The sequence below is a fragment of the Megascapheus bottae genome, chromosome 32 (assembly GCF_031878675.1).
Source record: "Megascapheus bottae isolate mThoBot1 chromosome 32, mThoBot2.hap1, whole genome shotgun sequence".
Taxonomy (NCBI): Eukaryota; Metazoa; Chordata; class Mammalia; order Rodentia; family Geomyidae; genus Megascapheus; species Megascapheus bottae.
This window is the reverse complement of record NC_143540.1, coordinates 2,587,758-2,608,887: the sequence shown is the minus strand read 5'-3', so window position 1 is coordinate 2,608,887 and position 21,130 is coordinate 2,587,758. Positions and strand designations below refer to the sequence as shown.

Below are 21,130 nucleotides of genomic sequence, written 5' to 3'. Positions count from 1 at the left end.
GCCAGCCAACTGTTCTCCCAGGGCCCCATCCTGCTATGAGAGCCACTCACCCTTGTCCTCTGGATGTGTCACTGTGAATGTGTGCCACCAGGCTGAGTCTCCTGGCCTCAGGACACCTTGGCAGAAACTTCAGAGCTTGGAAATCAGCTGGCCATGATCCTCTGGCTGTCTCTCACTAACTGAGTGGAGTGTGTCTCCAGGGTTCCATAATGAAAGCTCTGCTCTGCCAAATCGAGAGAATTATTTTCAAGCTGGACAGTGGTGGCTCATGCCTGTAATCCTAGCTGCTCAGGAGGTTGAGATCTGAGGACCCCAGTTCAAAGCCAGCTGAGGCAAGAATAGCTATGAGACTTTTCTTTTCTTTTAGCTATGAGACTTTTTATTTCCAATTAACTGCTAAAAAGCCACAAGGGAAGCCATGGCTCAAGTGGTAGAGAACTAGCTCAGGGATAGCACCCAGGTCCTGAATCTAAGCCCCAATACAGACCCAGAAGAACAAGAAGAAAAAAGAAAAAAAGAGAACCAAAGAATGAATGGTGAAGAAATAGGAAGACAGTCGTGAATGGTTGCTTGTTTAGAATGGAGAAGGTAGAGCTGGCGTGCTAGTCTTGAAACACATTCATTAATAATTTGAGGAAGGAAGTGAGCGCAGGTTTGTGTGATGCAATATTGTTCCAGTTACTAAACATCATGAAGAAATAAGAACTCTGCATGAATTTCAGGCTCAGGGTGAGTGCCACAGGAGGGAGACATGGAAGAACTGTCTTACGGCGTTACCAAAAATCTTCCATTAAGGAGACATTGATTTCATAAAAAGATTTCTTCAAAGTAAGCAGAGATCAGTTCAAACAACTTACGTCTTTAAACCTTTATTCAGAAAGAGAACAACAATAATAACCTGGTTAGTTCTAGTGCTGACGGGGGGAGACCCGTGCATTTCCACACATAAATTTTGAAATCTGCAGTACAGAAATTGGCTGGGAGAAAAAGGAAAAAAATACTTTTTTTAAAACACTTTCTGTAAAATATCTTAGTAGTAGAGTTATGTATTTGGGTTCAAGGGAGGGAAATTAGAAGATGCTGGCACAAATATATTTTAAAGAAAGGAACAAGTCTTTAAAAAGTAGCTTTTAATGTCAAACGAAAGGGTGTTATTAAGGCGTTCCATATCTGTGTCAATCATTTTGACAGATGATAATGAAGAAAAATAAATACAAGTCAGAATGTTTTTCTACAAATCTTCTAGTCTGCTGAGAAGTGAGCTAATATATTATTGTTTTGTTGTTATTGTTGTTGCTTATGAGGCTTGGCCTTGGGGCCTCGGTGTCCCTAAACAACTTTGCTGAAGGCTAGAGTACTCTACCACGTGAGCCACAACACCACTTCTGATTTTTGAGTGACTAATTGGAGATAAAAGTCTCATGGGGACTTTTATACCCAGGCTGGCTTCAAACTACGACTCTCAGATCTTCGTCTCATGAGTAGCCAAGATTACAGGTGTGAACCACCAGCGCCCAGCTAATATGACATTATTATACATTCATTTATTTAATATACTGAGGGAGTCAAAATGAATGAACTGTTGAGGCTGAGATCCAGATCACGGTTCAAAGCCACTGTAGGCAGAAAAGTCTGAGACACTCCCTTACTAGCAAAATGCTAGTAAGAGTTGTAATTCAAGTAGTAGAGCACCAGAAGAGCAAGTTCAAAGCCCTGGGTTAAAAAAATAATAAACAAAAAAACATTGGTAGCATTCTTCATCACCTCTAGAGTGTACATGCTTGCTGGCTGGTGATTTAATACTGATGTTTTTTGTGTTGTTTTGTTTTTGAGAACAAAGATAAGAAGCTCCGGGTTTTGTCCTTTAGGAAGATTAAGTGCTGGGTGAGAGGAAGGAGGATGGGGATCCATAAGAAGGGTCAGATCAAGAGAATCAGATGACACCTACTGAGCAAATCCTATTAATTGTCAATAATTATTTAAGCCCAATGACAGTCCTCCAAGGAGGAAAAGCCAGTATGGTGTTCTGACTCTACTGTTCAAGAAACATGCAGGAAGGCTGAGTAATGTCAAAGTATCTTGCTTGTAAATGGGTGGAATTAGGCTCCACAGCTGATTCTAAAAAGTCTTGTCTTGTCTTCATTTTTCCCTTAGGCTTTCCTTGGGATATACTTATATTTATGCGTTTGTGCCAGTACCAAGGCTTGAACTCAGGGCCTGGATGTTGTCCCTAAGCTTTTTTGTCCCCAAGCTCTCTACCTCTTGAGCCACAGCTCCATGTCAGCTTTAGGAATCTCACGGACTTTCCCGTCTGGGCTGGCTCTGGAGGGCAATCCTCAGATCTCGGCCTCCTGGGTTGCTAGAACTCCATGCAGTGGTTGGCCCTGCAAGTCCAAGGTAAGCCTGGGCTCCCCACTGGCGATCCTGTCTCACAAACAGCAAGGAGGAGGCTGAGATCTGAGGATCGCAGCCAGGGCAGAGCTAGTCATGAGGCTTTTCTTCCTGTCCAGCCTTCCCAGAGCCCCTTTCCAAGTCTCCCATCAGCCTGACCTGCCGGAGGGGCTGGGCTTTCCTGATCTGAACCTGGTCCCTAACACCACCGCTATGAATGTAAGAGAACAACAAAAGCAGCTTGCTGACTGCTCACTGCTATCAAAGCCCTGCTGGGTCACTTTCTTCCTCCTCCCCGGCCCAGTTATTAACCTCAAGACCAGGAAATCATCTTCCTCACCACATACCAAGGTATTATTCACGCAATTTACTCACAGTGAAGAGTAAACTTTCCCTGAAACAATTAGTCCAAGATTTACAAATTGCCTGGGGCCAATCAGCGTCCCGAAGGCTCCCACAGCTGCTGGGAAACCCTGGCCTCCCCGGGAGGGCGGGCCGCGGGCCGGTGTGGGCTCGGTGCGCGCCTGGGAGGTGGGGAAGCAGCTCTCGGCTCCTTTTGCCCCACCAGGGAGTTCTGATGGCCATCAAAATGCCCCGTGTCCCCTGACGGGGAAAGGAGTCTCTCTTCCCTACCCCTAGAGGAGGTGGGGATCACGGGGAGACCAGTTTTTCTCCCCTTTCTGGGTACGGGGGTCGTTCCAAGGCCCCTAGGAGCGTGGACCAAGCTCCACCATCGGTCAGGGCCTCAAGCCACCAGTTAGGCTTCCCGCAGGGGACCCGGAGGGGAGGGGCGTGGCCTCGGAGGGCGGGGCGAGCTGGGCGGCGGCTCGGGGGCGGAGCCTAGGAGGGCGGGGCGAGTTAGGCAGAGGCCGGGGGGCGTGGCGAGCCAGGCCGAGATCGGGGGCGTGGCCTAGGAGGGCGGGTGAGCTGGGCGGAGTCCCGGGGCGGGGCCTCCCGCCGTGGGGGCGGGGCCTCGGAGGTCGGAGGCGCTCCAGAAGGAGGCCCGGGGCGCGGCCTCCCGGCGCGGGGCGGGACGAGCTAGGCGGAGGCTCGGGGGCGTGGCCTAGGAGGGCGGGTGAGCTGGGCGGAGTCCCGGGGCGGGGCCTCCCGTCGTGGGGGCGGGGCCTCGGAGGCCCGGGGCGCGGCCTCCCGGCGCGGGGCGGAGCGAGCTAGGCGGAGGCTCGGGGGCGTGGCCAGGAGCGCGGTTCGCTCGGGCCTAGTCGGCGCTGGGCTCCGCCTCGCCGGGCTACGCAGGCGGCGGCGGGGCTGCGGCACGGGCCGGGCGGGCACCATGGCGGCGGCGGAGCCTGCTGCTCCTGCGGCGGCTTCTTCCGAAGCGCCCGCGGCGACCGCGACGGCCGAACCCGAGGCGGGAGACGAGGACAGTCGGGAGGTCCGGGTACTGCAGAGCCTGCGGGGCAAAATCTGTAAGCGGGCGACCGGGCTGCGGGGATTCCCGGGCGGCGGCGGCGGCGGCGGCGGCTGAGGCGGCGGCCGCGCGCCGGGCGAGGCCGGAGGGGGTGTGGAGGGAGGCGTCGCCCCGGCGAGGCGGCGGCGGGGGCCGGGGCCGCCCTCCGACGGGGGAGGGGTGGGGTGGACGGGCCGGGCGGCGGGGCGCGGCCCGGACGCGGGAGCCGGGGGGCGCGGAGCCGGGGGCGCGAGGCGCTTCCGGCCGCCCTCACGCGCAGGCCTTCGGAGGCTGCGGACGCCGGGGAGCGGCCCGCGGCGGGAGCCGGGCGCTGGCTACCGGGAGGCGCGGCCCGGGGAGGCAGCGGCCGGGGAGACGACCCCCCTCCGCCCGGGCCGCCCTCCCGGAGCCCCGCCGGACACCTGCGCCCGCGCCACCCCGCCACCCCGACCTCGGGCAGCGGGGATTCGAACCCGGAGCCCTCCCTGCCGCGGAGACCTGCTCTGCACCCTCGGCGCCCGGCGCCCGGGCTCCCAGCTTAACTTTGGTGGATAGTCGCTTTAAAAGAAGAAAAACACGACCCGGTCCCGCACCGCGAGTCACACAAGCCGCTTTTCTTTCCTACTTCCCCTCCTTTTTTTTTTTTTTTCTATTTCAAAGATCAATTTGGGGGATAGTTGGTGAGAAATCCAACATTTTCCTGATTTAATAGTCTCAGGTTGGAAACGGGTTTCATGTCTTACATAAATAATTATGGGGGACACTGTTTCCTTTGGAGGAAAAAAAACTGGAATGCTTCGGAATGGCTAATCATGCCTTTCTTGGTCAGGATATACATGTTTCTTTATAATCTATACGTTTTTCTATATATGTTACGTGTAAGTTTTTTTAAATATACAGTTTGCTATACAGTTTTTCCTCTTTAGCGATGTTACTAACTTGATCTTGGAGTTCCTTGCTTTTCAGATGAGTTTCTTTTCAAGGATTTGGAATTTTATTAAGCCTCAAAAACTGAAACAAATTTTCTCATTTTTATTTCCTGACATACTCCTGGGACTTAAGAGATGACAGTCCTTTAGCAGAGAAGTATCTCTTTTGCCCATCTTAAGTTTCATCTTTAAAGCTTCTTTCCTGGGCATAAAACATACTTCAGAATTAAGATCGAAATACTAGAGTTTGAACTTTGAACTCAGGGGTTCTGGTCTCATTTGGCTCGCGTATAGCTGGCAAGCCATGCCTCTAATCTGGCATTTTGCTAGTTAATTAGGAATGAAGTCTTTTGGACTCAGCTGTCCTACCTATCTGACTTTGAACCATGGTTCTATGGGTTCAGCCTCCTGAGTGCCCACTCAGCTTATATTAAATATTATATTTTAATATTTGCATTTCTAATATTTTGGAAAACAAATGGACCAGCATGACTTTCAGGTTTACAAATTTTTGACCATTTTATATACATATGTGTATATATTTTTCTATATATATATATAGTTTTGATATTTTGCCCTTCTTTTAAACTGCATTAATCTAGAGTTGATGGAACTTGAGAACCTTGGGAAGTGTAATTTTCTGTTTTCCTGTAGCTGATGTGTGGGTTTTGTGGGCTAGGGAGCTGAAGTGTGGCCAGTCATCAACAAGTACTAAAGTCATAGAAGTGGAATGATAGTGGACTGACAGTGAAGAGTTACCTACCTGTGGACATTTGGGCCTATGTCACCTCTCCTCTTCTGCCTTAGAGGGCCCTCTGGCCTGCAGAAAGGTGGCACACTCTTAAATCACATTGCGGACCCTTACCTTCTTGGAAAAGTATAGTCCATGGGTTGAAAGTCACCCTGAAAGGAAATGTTCTTATTTCTGGACATAGGTAGGCAGCTTCCACTCAGATTATGGGCCCCAAGAAACAAGGATGGATTGTTTTATAGATCTGTACAGTTCTAGGAGATAAATATGTCCCACAACCTTCTAAAGAGATTTCAGTCTCGTATTTTAAAATTAATTTCCTGTATGCTTCACAAGTTATAGAGTATCAGATTGGCATCACACACAAAAAAATTCATAGTCATTTTCATTTAGTTAACCTGCTTTTAGTGAAGCGAATGTGTGCTGGCTGTGCCAGCTTTCGGATGTCACTTTAGTGCCCTGAGAAACCGTAACAGTTTTGTAAGGTCGGCTTTCTTAAATGTATTCAAGGGTTGGTTGTTGGGTATCCAGGAGTTTCCTTGATAAAGGATTTAGGAGGGTACTCTTGTCTTTTGATCTGATCCTCCCGAGCAGTGGTTAGCAGGAATACTAGCATTCCAGAAGCACGTTTGCATGCCTCCACTACTCCCCAAACGCTATACTTAGTGTAATTTGGGCTTCTTGTTTGTATATCACCAGGCTTCTTGCTCTCCTTTTCAGTTAGCACTTGTCTGTGCAGCTTGCTATTGTTCCATCAAATCAGATTATGAAAATCTGGAGAAGAGGAGCAGCAAGGTAGCTCACTCCTGTAATCCCAACTACTCTGGAGGCTGAGATCTGAGGATCGTGGTTCAAAGCCAGCCCAGGAACAAGGGAGCAAAAGGACCTGAGACTCTTATCTCCAATTAACCTCTGGAAAACGGGAAGGGCAGAAGCCTTGAGCTGAAGAGCTCAGGGACAACGCCCAAGCCCTGGGGTGGGGCGGTAGCCTTGAACTGAATAGCTCAGGGACAGCACCAAGGCTGAATTCAAGCCCTGAGACCCACCAAAAAAAAAAAAAAAAAGAAAATGTTGAGAAGGGGGCCCAAGGTCCTATTATAAATGGGTTTATTTACTCAAGAGAGATCAGATTCTTAAGGGAAGCAAATATAAAGGTGCGTGTGAATATTGAGATGTGTTGCACACATCTGACCTGTAGGATAATGATCCCACAGGTGTCTTGTTGAACTTAACCTGGTAGTCCTGGTATTTTCCAAGGAAGAATGGCTTAGAGCTGCTAGACAAAGTAGCCAAGATCCCTTGGGTGTGGTTAAGTACTTGAGCTTAGAAACCTTCCGAGGTTAGTCACCTGGATCTTCAATTTTAACTTTCTCCATACTGTTGTGTAAAGTGGAGAGTGTACTTATTACTTCTTCCATGAGATTCCTGTGATCCCGGTCTTTTAGGAGAGGAATAGGAGATAAAATGAGTTCATCATTATCTGATGTTCTTACCAACATGTACAGGCATTTCCTTGGGTACAAAGCTGATTAAAAGTAGGCTTGTGTTCTGCCTTTATACATTGTTAGTATCCATTTGACTTTAGGCAGCTCATTTACCTTTGAACTTTGGTTGTTTCTTCTGTCTGGAATTGTCTTTCTCCTTTCCTCCAACTCATGTTTATGTTAGGGAACTTCTGTCCATCTTCAGAAGCTGCTGTCTGTGATCTGCCCAAATCCTCCTTCAGAGCACACCCTGCTCTCTCTGGCTAGAGAGAATTGGTTGGGCCTTTCTGCTGCTGGGGAGTTACAGTTCTGTCCATTTCCTTATTATAGCACATTTCATAGAAATCATTTGTGTATTTCCTCTATTATACTGTGAGTTCTGCCAAGATAGAGTTTAGTGTTGTTTTTCATCTGACTGAGAAGACAGCCAGCTTTCAGAAAATGCCTACCTTGAAATGTTATCCTGAGGGAAGCTTGTGATATTGGATGTGAAAGTGTCTTGTAAATTATACAGCTGGAAAAACTTGATGTTAGTGGTATTAAAAGAAAACCATGGGCTAGGAAGTTGGTTTAGTGGTAAAGAGTGCTTGCCTAACATGCATGAGGCCCTGGGTTCAATTCCTCAGTACCACACAAACAGAAAAGCTGGAAGTGGCTCTGTGGCTCAACTGGTAGAGTGCTAGCTAGCCTTGAGCTCAATGACAATGCCTAAGGACTGGCGGGGTGCGTCTCTTAGGAACTTGGTCATCTTTCAGAATCAGTGCTCATTAAGCTTAGATTCAAACTTATGCCAAAGTTGCCTCTTTAGGGATAAAGATTACGTTTTGGTATATGTTCTGGAGACTTATTAGAATGTGTGAAGATTTTTACATGACAGTATTCATGAGTTTGGTTATTAACTGGTTCTGAAACATGGACCAGAAAATTTATACTGTACCCATTATTATTTTTATTTGGTAGGATATGTTTGAATATGGTGATAATAAGGTAAAAATCCAAACATTTTATTGACTGCCCAGCTGATAGAAGAGGAAGAGATTAAAAGTGTTTATTCATGCTAAGAATTGATTATTATCAAATATTTGAAATGTGTTATTTATTAAGTTATTATTGTGAGAAATTTGGAATGGGATGATGAGTTATTTAGAATGGAGAAATCTATCTTTGAGACGGATAGAACCTAGAGTAAAAGGGCTCTTTGTAGAAAGTTCACAGAGAAGTCTGCTAGTCACTTGTCTACAGAAGGCAGGAGCTGAATCTCAATGAGTTCATAGAGTTTTTTTGTTGTTGATGTGTTTTTTTTTTTTTTTTAACTAAGAACTCTTTGAATAGACTCTTAAGTGACTCTGGAACTAATGTAGCTAGAATAAAACTATAATTTTATCCTTTAATCATGCATGCTAATCCTATTTCTTTGTTAATAGGCTTAATGAAATTATATGACATTGAGATTAAGTGTTTTCTCGAGTAATAAAAGTCCTATACTCTATGCTCGTTTATAAGACAGTGGCCAAGCCCTGAGTTCAAGCCCCAGGGCTCTCAAAAAAAAAATAAATAAAAAAGTACATTTTCTTTATGCATTGGAGTAGATCAGAATCTCATTTGGCTCCCTGAAAGCTTTTTACCACAACTATCTGAATAGCCTTGAGTTCTGACAGCATCTGGTTAGGGACTTTTCTTTTGCTTGTCATATGGTAACCAAGGAAGCTTGGTTATCATAAGAGCCTGGCAAAGTCTCAGGAGCTATAGGAATCATTGGCCTAGCCAAACCCAGCAGAGATTCTCACCTAATGTGTTTCCATTTGATCTCTCACCTTGAGAAGGGGCCTATGCGGTGCTTAGAGACTGACAGCAGAAGTGGGCAAAGTAAACCACAGGAAGATCCTGTGCTCACTCAGGACACACCTCTACAAACCCACGGGCACTTCCTGCACTACCTTGTGAAACTTTGGTGTTCGTGTGCAGTGTTTCCTCACTTCTAGACCAAGCTCATTCAGACGCGATTAATATGATGGTGCTATAGATAACTACAGAATGGCTATTATACGTCTGACGTGTGCACACAACCAGTCCCTAATTATGTTCACAGACTCCCACTGATGACTGGCTACTTACCTCACGGGACATTTTCAAGAAGAGCGATAGAATTTATTCCTTAACATTGACTTGATGCTTTTTTTTAGGGAATAATGTATGTTCCAGAGTTTTTAAAAAAATCTTTAAAATTGATTAGAATACAGTATAAACATGGGTGGAAATGTAAAATGAAATTTACTTCTCTAATATAACTGATATAAGCCAATTTTTATTTTTGCACAGGTAGTAGAACTTGAACTGAGATGAAGCACGATCTCTAAGCTTTATTGTTTAGGCTAGAGCTCTATGTATAGGTACAAAGGAATCAAACCTGGGTCTTCATGCATGCTAAGCAAGCACTCTACTACTAGGCTATGCTCCCAGCCAGAGTGCTAGCTTTGAGAAAGCTCAAATACAGTGCCTAGGCCCTGAGTTCAAGTCCCAAGACTGGCCAAAAAAACCAAAACAACAACAAAAAAAAGAATTAACAAATGATCTGAAGTTCTCTGGCCTTGTAGGAAAACCAGAAAGGAAAAAAAATTTTTTTTAAATTAACAGGTTTATTTGCAGGGAAGTGGATGAATCTAGAGTGAATCCTGTTGAGTGAGACAAGTCAAGACCAAAGGAACAAAAGGCGCATGATATCCTTAATATGTGACTATTAGATCCCAACAGTACAAGAGTGAGGACTCAATATTTGCATACTCAATGCTATGGACATGGTATTGGAAATATAAACACAACTACATAGACATAAAAATCTATGACTCTATAGACATAATGTTTTATTATATAAATTAATATGTATCTATGATATACAAATCCTTAGCCTAATTTTGATTATGTTCTAAAAACTAAGTGCCAGTGATTGTATGTAGAGATTCCCTTCTTGAACACTCGTTTGTTAAACATGTCATTTGGAATATGATGTAAAAATCAATGTTAATAAATTCTTCAGTAAAAAAATTAACAGATTTTAGATCATTGTGAGTGAATGTTATCAAGGAGACAGTGTAGAGAAATAGAATGTTTCCATTGCTATCTATAGATAATGTGGTTGGGGATGGTTTCTCTGAGGAATTGACATTGGAGCTGAGAACTGAATGATGAGAAAGTGCAAACTGAGTATCCAGGAGTAAAGTGTTCCAGGCAGAGGTCCTCAGCTTGACCAAACTTGGCATGGCTGATGAACGGAACAAAGTAGACACTGAAGAGGATAAGAGAAGAACACAGCCAGACCCACTGGGACTGTATAAACTGTGGGGTATGGAGATGAGACTTGGTTTGGAGCACAGGAGTGGCTAACGTCTTCAGACGTGTAAAAGCTCTGGCTGCTTCATGAAGAATGACTGCAGGAGGGGGCAGTCAAAGGAAACGTTTTGTCCAGTGACAGAACGTGATGGCTTGGATGATGGCAGTGAAGGAGAGCTGTCGGGTTATTTGGGTTTATTGGGAGTTCTGTTGATTTGCTGGTGGACAGGGTCAGGGGTGGTGGATCTCAGGGGGCTGGTGAAAGGAAGAAGGAGGGAGGCTAGGGAAAGAACACGTTCTAGGGAGGCAATCACATGGCTTGTTTGGGCCCTACTAAATTTGAGATGCCCGCTGGAATTCTAAGGAGAGAGACAGTTGGGTATTAACAAATAGAGCAGATGGCAGTTCAGGCCTGGTAAGCCCTGGCCATTCTGCAAGGATTTCCTTAGAGGACAAAAAGGAAGCGGTCCATTACTGGGCCCTGAGACCACTGCAGCCTTAGAGGTGAGAAGTCGAGGAGCCATGGCCAGTGATACAGGAGGAAAACCAGAAAAACGGTTTTGTGCCATGGAAGAGGAAAGCATTTTAGGAATACAACATTCAGTTGTGTAAAATGGTGCGGCAGAGTTGAGTCTGAGGAGAAAGACGCCATTGACCTTAGCCAGGAGGAGCAGCGAATGCCTCCGAGGGTCTAGAGCTGAGTGGATAGGAAGTGGGAAAGGGTTGGAAAGGAAGGATGCCTTTGAGAAGGGAGGGTTGGAATCGAGAGGTTTTTCTTTGAGTTTTTTCCTCTTCTAGTACTTCCACACACTTACATGTTTATGTGCCAGTGGGAACACTCCGGTAGAAGTACTGATGATTCAGGAAAGAGGGACAAAGTCCTTGAGTCCTAGTGCCAGATGGGTGGGGAGCAGCAGTGACTGACTGCCAAGATGTAGGGATGGTGGGGGTGGGGGGGACCGGGGTGCAAAAATGCACCCCTTAAGCCTCCCGTGGATGAAGTTAATCTTTCCGTAATGACTAGTTGTTGGCTTTTTCTGGCCCACATGTAATGTATTCTTTCATGATGAATTCATGATACACAAGGCTTAGCATGAAGTAACTGATAATATTTACCTTCCTTATCCCACAGGTGAAGCTAAAAATTTATTGCCATATCTTGGACCCAACAAAATGAGAGATTGTTTCTGCACAATAAATTTGGACCAGGAAGAAGTTTATCGTACTCAAGTTGTTGAAAAATCTTTAAGGTTGGTAGAAAAATTTGAAATTACCCCTTATCAATTGATTGACGGATCATTGTTGTACATTTGTTTTTTAGATTATTATCACCTAGAAGACTTTCATTTGAAACTTGTATTTATATTAGTAATTTATTTTTATTTACATTAGAAGTTGTTTTCGATGATTCTAGGATTTGAACTCAAGGCTTTTTAGTTGCTAGGCAGGTGTTGTGCAGCTTCAGTCATGCCCACAGCCCTAGAATTTATTTTTAGAATTTCTGAAATGGAGTTTGAAAGAATTGAATGTTCACTGAGCCAGACTAACCTTATGCTGGGCTCCTTGACAGTAGCTCTGACAAGTGGTCACATAGCATTTGCCTAATTATGTTCCAGTGAACTAGTAGTTCACTGACTCCTGAAACAGCCTGTTTGGCCTTTGAACTCTTTTGACTCTTAGAAAACGCTTATATTTATTTGGTTAATGGTTATTAAAATAAGATCCTTTTACTAAACGTCCAGGAACAAGATAGATGCACTGCTTGCATTTTACATGGTTTTCCATTACCTCATGATATAAAATGGTTTCTTATTCTGTCATTGGATTTTTGGGAGCAAGGTAAATTCATCACATGTAACATTTCATCATATACCTCAGTCTAGCCTCAAAGCCAGCAAATGCTAATTTGTTTTTATTGAGACTTCATTATTTTATTTCTCCAAATCATAATAGCTCATAAGCCTCTTACAAGTTAATTATTAGTGCATTCTCCAGGAATGAACTCTTAGCCTTTTTTTTTTTTTTTTTTTTGCCTGTCTTGGGCCTTGAACTCAGGGCATGGGCACTGTCCTTGGGTTTTTCTCAAGACTAGAGCTCTACCACTTGAGCCATAGCACCATTTCTGGCTTTTTTTCTATGTATGTGGGACTGAGGAATCGAACCCTGGTCTTTGTGCATGTTAGGCAAGTACTCTACCACGAGGCTAAACCATGCAAGCACTCTACCACGAGGCTAAACTCGGGGCCCCAGCCTTTTCAGTTTTAGAAGTATCATTGCACTTTTGACAGTATAGTTACAATGTAGCAGCATTTGTGGATATATTTCTAGCACAGCCATGCTGGAAGAACATAGTAATTTTCAGACAAGCGTCCAAATAGGGGGCTGGGGAGTTGTTGAAAGAAGGATATAGTAAAGCCAGGCGCCGTAGCTCACACCTGTCATAGTAGCTTCTCAGAAGGCTGAGATCTGAGGATTGTGGTTTGATGCCAGTCCAGGCAGAGAAGTTTGTGAGATTCTTATCTCCAATAAACTAATCAGAAAGTGGTAGAGCGCTAACCTTGTACATAAAGAGGTTCCAAGACTGTGCCCAGGCCCTACGTTCAAGCCCCAGGACCAGCAAAAAGAAAAAAGACACTGTAGATGAAATACTATAATTCAGGGAAATCATTTCCTTTATGTTCTCTTCTTCTACCTCCACATCCTCTGCCTGCTCTTCCCCCTTCTCTTTCTCCTGAGACAGAAGGGAGAATGGAGGGACTGGAGTAGAGGAACAGAGAGGTAGTAGATCCACTGTGTAACCCAGTCTGGCTGGGAATTTGTGAGCTTCCTGTGTCAGCTTCCTGAGCTCTGGGGTTATAGGTGTGAGTATCATTTTCTTCATAAGAAAAGCATTATGTAAAATCAAAAATACATTAGTAGACTCCCGCCTGTCATCTAGCCACTCAGGAGGCTGAGATCTGGAGATCATGGTTCAAAGCCAGCCCAGGCACTAAAGTCCATGAGACTCATCTCCAATTAACCACTAGAAAACTGGAAGTGGTGCTGTGACTCCAAGGGTAGGGTGGTAGCCTTGAGCTGAAGAGCTCAGGGACAGCGCCCAGGCTCAGAGTTCAAGCCCCACAAGGACAAACAAAACAAAACAAAACATTCATTTCCCCTAATCTAGCAGTAATTCTACTTACCCAGAAGAATTGAAAACTATATGCCCAGAAAAGGCTATAAGCCCAGAGCAGACTTACTTTTACTTGTCCAAACTGGAATAACAGTTTGAAATGACTTCATTAGGATAATAGATTGTGGTATTCAGAGGAAACAACTGTACAACGATATAGGAAAAAAAAACCCTCATAGACATTAAGCAGAGGAGGAAAGCAGGACACAAGTGTGCATGCTACATTATTCCATTTATATGAAGCTGTGGAACAGATCCACAGTGATAGAAATGGAATCATGGTTTGCCGGTAGCAAGTCTGGTGATGTAATTGTATAAGGGGCACAAGCCTGTGAGTTATCACACAGGCTTTTACGTTTATCAAAAGTCAGCAAACCTTTTACTCTAAATTGGATTGGATTGTATGTAATTCATACCTTAAAGTTGATGAAAAATAGCCTGCTTCAATTCTTTTTTTTTTGCCAGTCCTGGGCTTGAGCTCAGGGCCTGAGTCCTGTCCTTAGACTTTCTCAAGGCTAGAGCTCTATCACTTGAGCCTCAGCACCATTTCCAGCTTTTTTCTATGTATGTGGTACCGAGGAATTGAACCCGGGTCTTCGTGCACGCTAGGCAAGCACGCTACCACTAGGCCAAAGCCTTGGCCCCTGCTTCAATTCTTTAAAGACATTTTAAAGTATTTTATATAACAGTGCCTACTTGGGGTGTCACCTATCATTATGGTATTTCCGTATTTCCAGGGCAGTGGTGTGAAGGTCACTGTCCTGTGCTCGCAGTAGTCTGCTAACGGTGAGTAGATGAGGGTAGGCCAGGCCCTGCACCTCTGTCCGCCGAAATCGGGGGAACTGTTTGTGTGGAGTGTATCCTGTCAGTGGAAATCCTCAGAATTCAGCCAGCTGGCTGGCTCTAGATAGGATTTGGTTGAGACCCCTGAGATTTTGGTCTGTAATTTTTTGTGATTGAAAATGATACTTGAAGGTGATTTTAATATTGGTAGCCAGTAGTAAGTGTGATTTGTTAATGGTGATACTATCTGAAATAGTGAGCTTTTCCCCCTTTTCTCTTTAGCCCATTTTTCAGTGAAGAATTTTACTTTGAGATTCCACGAACTTTCCAATATTTGTCTTTCTATGTTTATGATAAGAACGTTTTACAGAGAGACCTTCGTATAGGTAGGTACGATTGATCATTATTTTTATTTTATTTTTATTTTATGGCATGTTAAACTGCAGAATGATGTACGCTCGCCATTTCTAATCCTCTTCTCCAGACTTGCTGTTTGTTCGTGCCTTGGATTTTTAATTTGTGTGTTCAGCTTAGGTGTTCCTCTTCAAGGGGTCTTGCTAGGCCCTGAGCCCCTCAGCTTGCTGTACTTGCTCCTTAGTTCGCTATTTAGGTCCAGATAAGATAAACCTAGTTCTTACAAAGGACGAGGCTGTGTCTCACAGGGTGTCCCATTTGGTAAAAGTTCAAAATGCATTTGGTAAATGTGTCAAATGTTTTTATCCAAAGCTTATAGTAATGATCTACCTTTCAAAAAATTGTTTTAATTTTTTTTCTAGTGGAATAATTAAAATTAATTATAGGTTTTCTTCCTGTCTGTATTGGTGACCAATAAATATATGTTTATTTCTTTTTTGCAGGGGAGGGGGCAGTACTATGAACTCAGGGCCTGTACTTGGTGGACACATGAGCCACCACTTCAGTCCCCCACCCCCTTTTTACTAAAAAAAAAAAAAATCAGATGTGACTTTGGTGTAAGCTGATCTTGACCTGATGGACATATAATACACTTGATGAAATCTTGATGTGCTGAGTTGATAGCTTGGAAGTTGTAGGTCTAGGAAGTTGCTGATTCAGAACAGTGACAGGGAGAAATTAGGCCATGGGGAGCAGTAAGGAAGCTTTTGCTTCCCCCCCCCCCATTCCTGGGTCTTGAACTCAGGACCTGAGCACTGTCCTTGGGCTTTCTCAAGGATAGTGCTCTGCCACTTGAGCCACAGCACTGCTTCTGGCTATTTCTGTGTATGTGGTTTTGAGAAATTGAACCCACAGGGCTTCATGCTTGCTCGGCAAGCACCCTACCACTAGGCCACATTCCCAGCCCAGTAAGGAGGCTTTTATCGAGTGAGCTAGGTAAGTACTCTGCCTAACTGGGGTGGTGAAAATGTGGATGAGGGAATTTGCTTCAGAAGTTTCTGGTAGAACTCGGGGAACAAGAGGTTGAAGTAGATGTGACATGGTGGAGAGGTAACAATGAGATTGTCTACCACACCACTGGTCATTAACTGTAACAGGAGAACCAGAGGCACCTTCATTTGGTGTGGGACATGGGAAAAGCGGGGAAGAAGCTCTTATTTCAAAGAAGTTAAGGCTGTGTTACCTAGGGGACCTCTTGGTAGATACACTTGTTGACAGCTGAGTCACATATCTGAAGCTTAGAGAACAGAAGAGCTGGAGACTTGAGAACCATGAGCCTGAAGTGAAGGCTGTGCTGGAATGAGTGAAAATTACCCGGAAATAGATAAGGACTGCTGCAGGGATAAAGCACTTCTGGGAACATCAGTAAGGCATTATTATCAGGGAAATAAGAGAGATAAGAGATCAATGTCTGGGAAGGCTGGGACATCTTTTAATGTCCACTGCTATAGTGAGAGAGGCTAGAAAACTTTGTTTGCCTTAGTGATTTTCATTGTCTCTGTATGTATATCTTCAGATAGCACTTCTTGAAAAATCTCGCACTTGAAAGCTGTAATTTGGATTTACAAAATAAAAGCCAGGGGTTTTTTTTTTGGGGGGGGGGGTCAGGTCATGGAGCTTGAACTCTGGGTCTGTATGCTGTCCCTGAGCTTTTCAGCTCAAGGCTACCACCCAACCCCTTGAACCACAAACCCACTTCCCATTTTCTAGTGATTAATTGGAGATAAGAGTCTCAAGTTCTTTAGTGTCTTTAGTGCCCAGGCTGGCTTTGAACTGAGATCCTCAGATCTCAGCCTCCTGAGTAGCTAGGATTATAGGTGTGAGCCCTGTGCCCTGCTAAAAGCCAGTGTTGTTGTTTTTTTTCTTTTTTTTCTTGTGGGTCATGGGGTTTGAACTCGTCTGGGCGTTAGCTCTTTAGCTCAAGGCTACCGCCTTACCCTTGAGCCAAGCTCCACTTCGCATTTTCTGGAGGTTAGTTGGAAATGAGTCTCAGGTCCTTTTGTGCCTGGGCTGCCTTTGAACCCTGATCCTCAGATCTCAGCCTTGTGAGTAGCTGGGATTACAGGTGTGAGCCACCTTCCTGGTGCTTGCTGTGACTTTTAACAAGCCAATTCACTTTCTAAGGCCTGGTTGAACTATAAGATAGGGCTATGTTCAAAATTGTTGGGTCTTCAATTGTGAATTCTGCTCCCATTTGGTTCTTCAGTTGAATATCCTAGTTTAAAGTTACCTGTGACTACACTTCGGTATCTGTTTGCAGAGTTGTACCAGTTGCTTTTTGCTATTTACAGATCACCCCGCATTGAGTGAGTTACCAGTCTAGAGTGAGCTTAGTTGGATAGTTCTGTAATCCTTCCCTGTCTGGAAAGCTGACTGGTCTGTGTGGTCTGATCCATGGCTGTCTGTCGGTCCTGGTTGTTCGCTGGCTCTTACTCCTTCTATATTACCTTTGGGTTCTGTGAGGTCAAGCCCCTTGACACAGGAGTTTATTAAACTTCTGCTTACGTGACATTGATGTCTCATGAGCTAAAGCAGGTCTCCTAACCAGAGTCAGTGCTGGAGAAAACTACACAGTGGACTAGGAAGTCTGTTTTGTTGGTGGCCACACATACCAGAGTGCGTGGGTCCACCATAACCCTCGTGCACGTCTAAGGGCTCCTACAGGGCTGCCGCTGGCTCAGAGCTATGTTGAGTATTTGCCAGAGTGTGTTCAGTCATCTGGTCTTCTTTTGTATTTTTATCCACTCTTTCAACCATTTTTTGTATTTCTTAGTAGAAACAGTATCAGGTTGATATTTCTAAGAATATGTGGTAATTAAAATTAGTGGCAAGAAAATGCTGCTTAAAAGTTGTATTAGAAAGCTAAGAATAATTTTTTTTTTGACTTACAGACAAAGGTGGTTCCTTTTATCCACAGTTCCTTTATTTCTTTTTGTATTTCCTGTCCTGGTTGGATTTTAAGGAACTCATAGAGTATCTGCTGCGTGTATATTTGGTTTCAGCTCTTTCTGTCTATGAGTGTTGGGACAATGGGGAAATGAAATTGTACCTTTAAATGATTTGTTGGGAAATTTGTTCCTGGTTAGTAATTCATGACTAGTGAAATAATGAGTTAATTTTCTTTGAAGCAAAGATTGAAACACTGAAGTAGAACAATTTTGGGACCATTGCAGGCATAGAATTTGTGTGTGTGTGTGTGTTCCTAGAGCTTTACCTTAGGGCCTTGAGGTTTTTTTTTGTTTTGTTTTGTTTTGTTTTTTGGCTCAAGGCTAGTGCTCTACCACTTGTATTATAACTCTATTTTTGGCTTACTAATTGGAGAGAAGAGTCACATGGTGTTTCCTTTCCAGATTGTCTTCAAACCATCATCCTCACTGACTAGGACTACAGGCATAAGCCACCAGTGCTTAACAAAGAATAACTTTATATATCTTAGAGCTGAATGTCATTTCCATTGAGCAGGAAGCCAACCAGATGTAGAAAGTTGAAATACTTTACCCACAGTCACACAACTAATAAATGACAGAATTGATGGTAGGCTATGAAATTAGTATCTGTGTTGGAACATGAACAGCAGCAAACCTTAGTTTTAGAATCTGTCTTCAGCACTTAATAGTGAATAACAAATATTCAGCATTTCTGAACACTTATCTTTTCCCATGTGTAAGATTGTGATTATCACATGGTGGTTTTATTTATTTATTTTGGGTGGGGGGTTCAGTTGTGGGAGACATGTCATCTTAAATATAGAACAAAACAACAACAAAAAAAAATCCCAAACTTATAAAAATAAATAGAATAAATATTCTGAAAGTTTGTAGTTTTGTTTAGTAGTGCTAAAGAGCCTCAATATAATGCAAAATAGAATTTCTCATATTATTTTACTTGTTTTCTATAGGAAAAGTAGCCATCAAAAAAGAAGACTTGTGTCACCACAGTGGCAAAGAAACTTGGTTTTCACTACAGCCTGTTGACTCTAATTCAGAGGTTCAGGTAAATATTAAGGCCTAAATAATTTCCTATTCAGAAAATGAGTGTTTTTTCTAGTTCATGTTGTTAGAGATTACTGTTCCTTATTTTAAATTCCAGCAGTAAGTACAGACCTTTGAGTAAAACGAGCAGAAAAGTAAAACCTAGCAATTTGCCATATTAATTAGAAAATAATGAAATAACGCACATATAAGAGAAAAGAGAGGGCAGTTTAGGAGACAAAATATAGATAACACCATAGACTGTTTGTACATCTAGAAATATCACAGTAAAACTCATTAATATATGTTCATAATTATAAACATGGAAAAATGCACATGGTTATATACATGTGAGTTTTAAAATGGGATATTAGGTCTCTCTCTCTCTCCCCCTCCCTCATACACTCCCCCACCTCTGTTTCTTTATTTCTCTTTCTTTCATTAGGGTCTCCCTAGGTAACCCAGGCTGACCTAAGATCCTTCCATCTCTCTTTGCCTCCCAAATGCAACTCTGAGAAGGACCTCTACAGTCTGCAGTGTTGCTCATTCTGCTCAGGATGCTCTGTCCTTTCTCTGATAAACTAAGCTTGGGAAAACGGTCTTCATTTGAACTAGGCAGAAGCTTCATTTCTAGACCCGCCCTTCCTTTTCTTCTTCTTTCTTTTTGTTTGAAGGGGTATCATTACTCTTTTTTAATCTCTTCTTTCCCCTTGCCAAAATAATAGGCCTTTTACAGGTCCTGTATGTGAACAAAGATGTGTGTTAGTCATATAGCTGAACTTTCTATTTGTTTCTGGAAAAGTGGAGCTGTCTATGCAGTCAGTTATTTCTATTAAAGGGAATCATCTTTTTTTTTTTTTGGTAACCTTATTTATTTATAAAAATATGGTAAGGATTGTGAAACCATTTCCCGAGGTTGTAAACTGCAAGCAGGATTCTTCTTCTCTAAAAGAAGTTCTAGGGCTGGGAGTTTGGCCTAGTGGTAGAGTGCTGCCTAGCATGCATAAAGACCCAGGTTTGATTCCTCAGTACCACATACATAGAAAAAAAGCCAGAAGTGGTGTTGAGGCTTAAAAGTGGTAGAGCTGTAGCCTTGAGAAAGTCCAAGGATAGTGCTGAGGACCTGAGCTCAAGCCCAGGACTGGCAAAAAAAAAAAAAGTTCTAATTCATTCCTGTGACTCAAACAGAGGTTTAAGACAAGGAAAAAGTGCTGCTAATATAACCACAACCACCGATAATTCGCAGATACAGTGAGCCTCCATTTCCTCATGATCTCAAACATAGCTCTCCCTTGATTAAATTCTCAAATGTTTGTATTTGGGTACTAAAAACCCCTTAAGTAAACAGTGTGACTGATGCTTCACTTTTCCTTGTTGTAGTGTTCTTTTCTTTCCATTTGACCAAAAACATTATTCAGATTCCAGTTCAAGTACCGTTAGCCAGCTGAGAAATAGTGTAAAAAAGAAGAAAGGGGCCAGGAGTTTGGCCTAGTAGTTAAAGTGCTTGCCTAGCATGCATGAAGACCTGGGTTTGATTCCTCGGTACCACATACATAGAAAAAAGCCAGAAGTGGTGCTGAGGCTCAAGTGGTAGAGCTCTAGCCTTGAGAAAATCCAAGGACAGTGCACATGCCCTGAGCTCAAGCCCAGGACTGGCAAAAAATAAAAAAAGAAGAAGAAAGGGCTTGATTTAGAAGTCACATTTATATGTGGTTATTTGAGTGACTTTGATCTTGTGTTTCTGAAATGGAATCACAGTTGCCATGTTTTAATCATACAGTGTGAGGACTTCAGAGTACTTGAAAAATGGTTGATTTCTGCTGCATATTGGTAGCTCATACCTGTAATCTTTGCTACTCAGGTGGCTGAGACCCAAGGATCACAGTTCAAAGCCATCCTGGGCAGGAAAGTCCGTGAGACTGTTATCTCCAGTGAGCCACCAGAAAACTGGAAGTTAGGCTGTGACTCAAGTAGCAGGCCGCTAGTACTTTTAATCAAAAGGCAGATATAAAAAATTTAATACTAATTTTTATTTTTAAATTTTGATGCATAATTTAGTACCTTTTCCATAGAAATTCCACTATGAGAAACTTGGTATGATGTTTGCCTTGTCTTGTTTTCCTCTCCTTCCCCCATCCCCTTCTTTCCCTCCCTCTCCTTGTCCTTCCCCTTTCCTATTCTCCCTCTCAAAACCCCCCCCCCTCCTTTTTTGCTGCATAGGTTTGCTGTGTAACACAAGCTAGCCTCAGATTTATAGCCTCCCAAGTGCTGGGATTATATTCATGTACCAGCACACCCACCTAATCTTTCCAATATTTTAACAATAAGATAAGAAACAGCTTTGATCTGAACTGAACTTTGTGGATTCATTTAAGGTACAGTTTATTAAGTACATTCTTCTTAAGTTTCATGTAAATGTGCTAAGGGATTTAAGGATCCAGTTCTGAAAATATAGAAATCCATATAGAATATCCTTTGCATAATTATTAGAGATGGAATT

The 21,130-nt window shown here is 43.4% G+C and overlaps 1 protein-coding gene across 3 annotated transcripts in view; it reads left to right on the top strand.

The window, feature by feature from the left end:
* The first annotated feature begins 3,679 nt into the window (after positions 1-3,679).
* Rasa2 (RAS p21 protein activator 2) overlaps positions 3,680-21,130 on the top strand; it is a 51,133-nt gene continuing 33,682 nt past the window's right edge. For 2 of the 3 annotated variants that reach the window (XM_090323536.1, XM_090323535.1), the window contains exons 1-4: positions 3,680-3,818; positions 11,423-11,540; positions 14,528-14,631; positions 18,558-18,652. In XM_090323536.1, the coding sequence (XP_090179662.1) occupies positions 3,683-3,818; positions 11,423-11,540; positions 14,528-14,631; positions 18,558-18,652 (453 nt within the window). In that variant the 5' untranslated portion in view covers positions 3,680-3,682. Of the gene's footprint in view, positions 3,819-9,879; positions 10,795-11,422; positions 11,541-14,527; positions 14,632-18,557; positions 18,653-21,130 lie in introns of those variants that run through there. The other variant, XM_090323537.1, reaches the window with a different exon arrangement.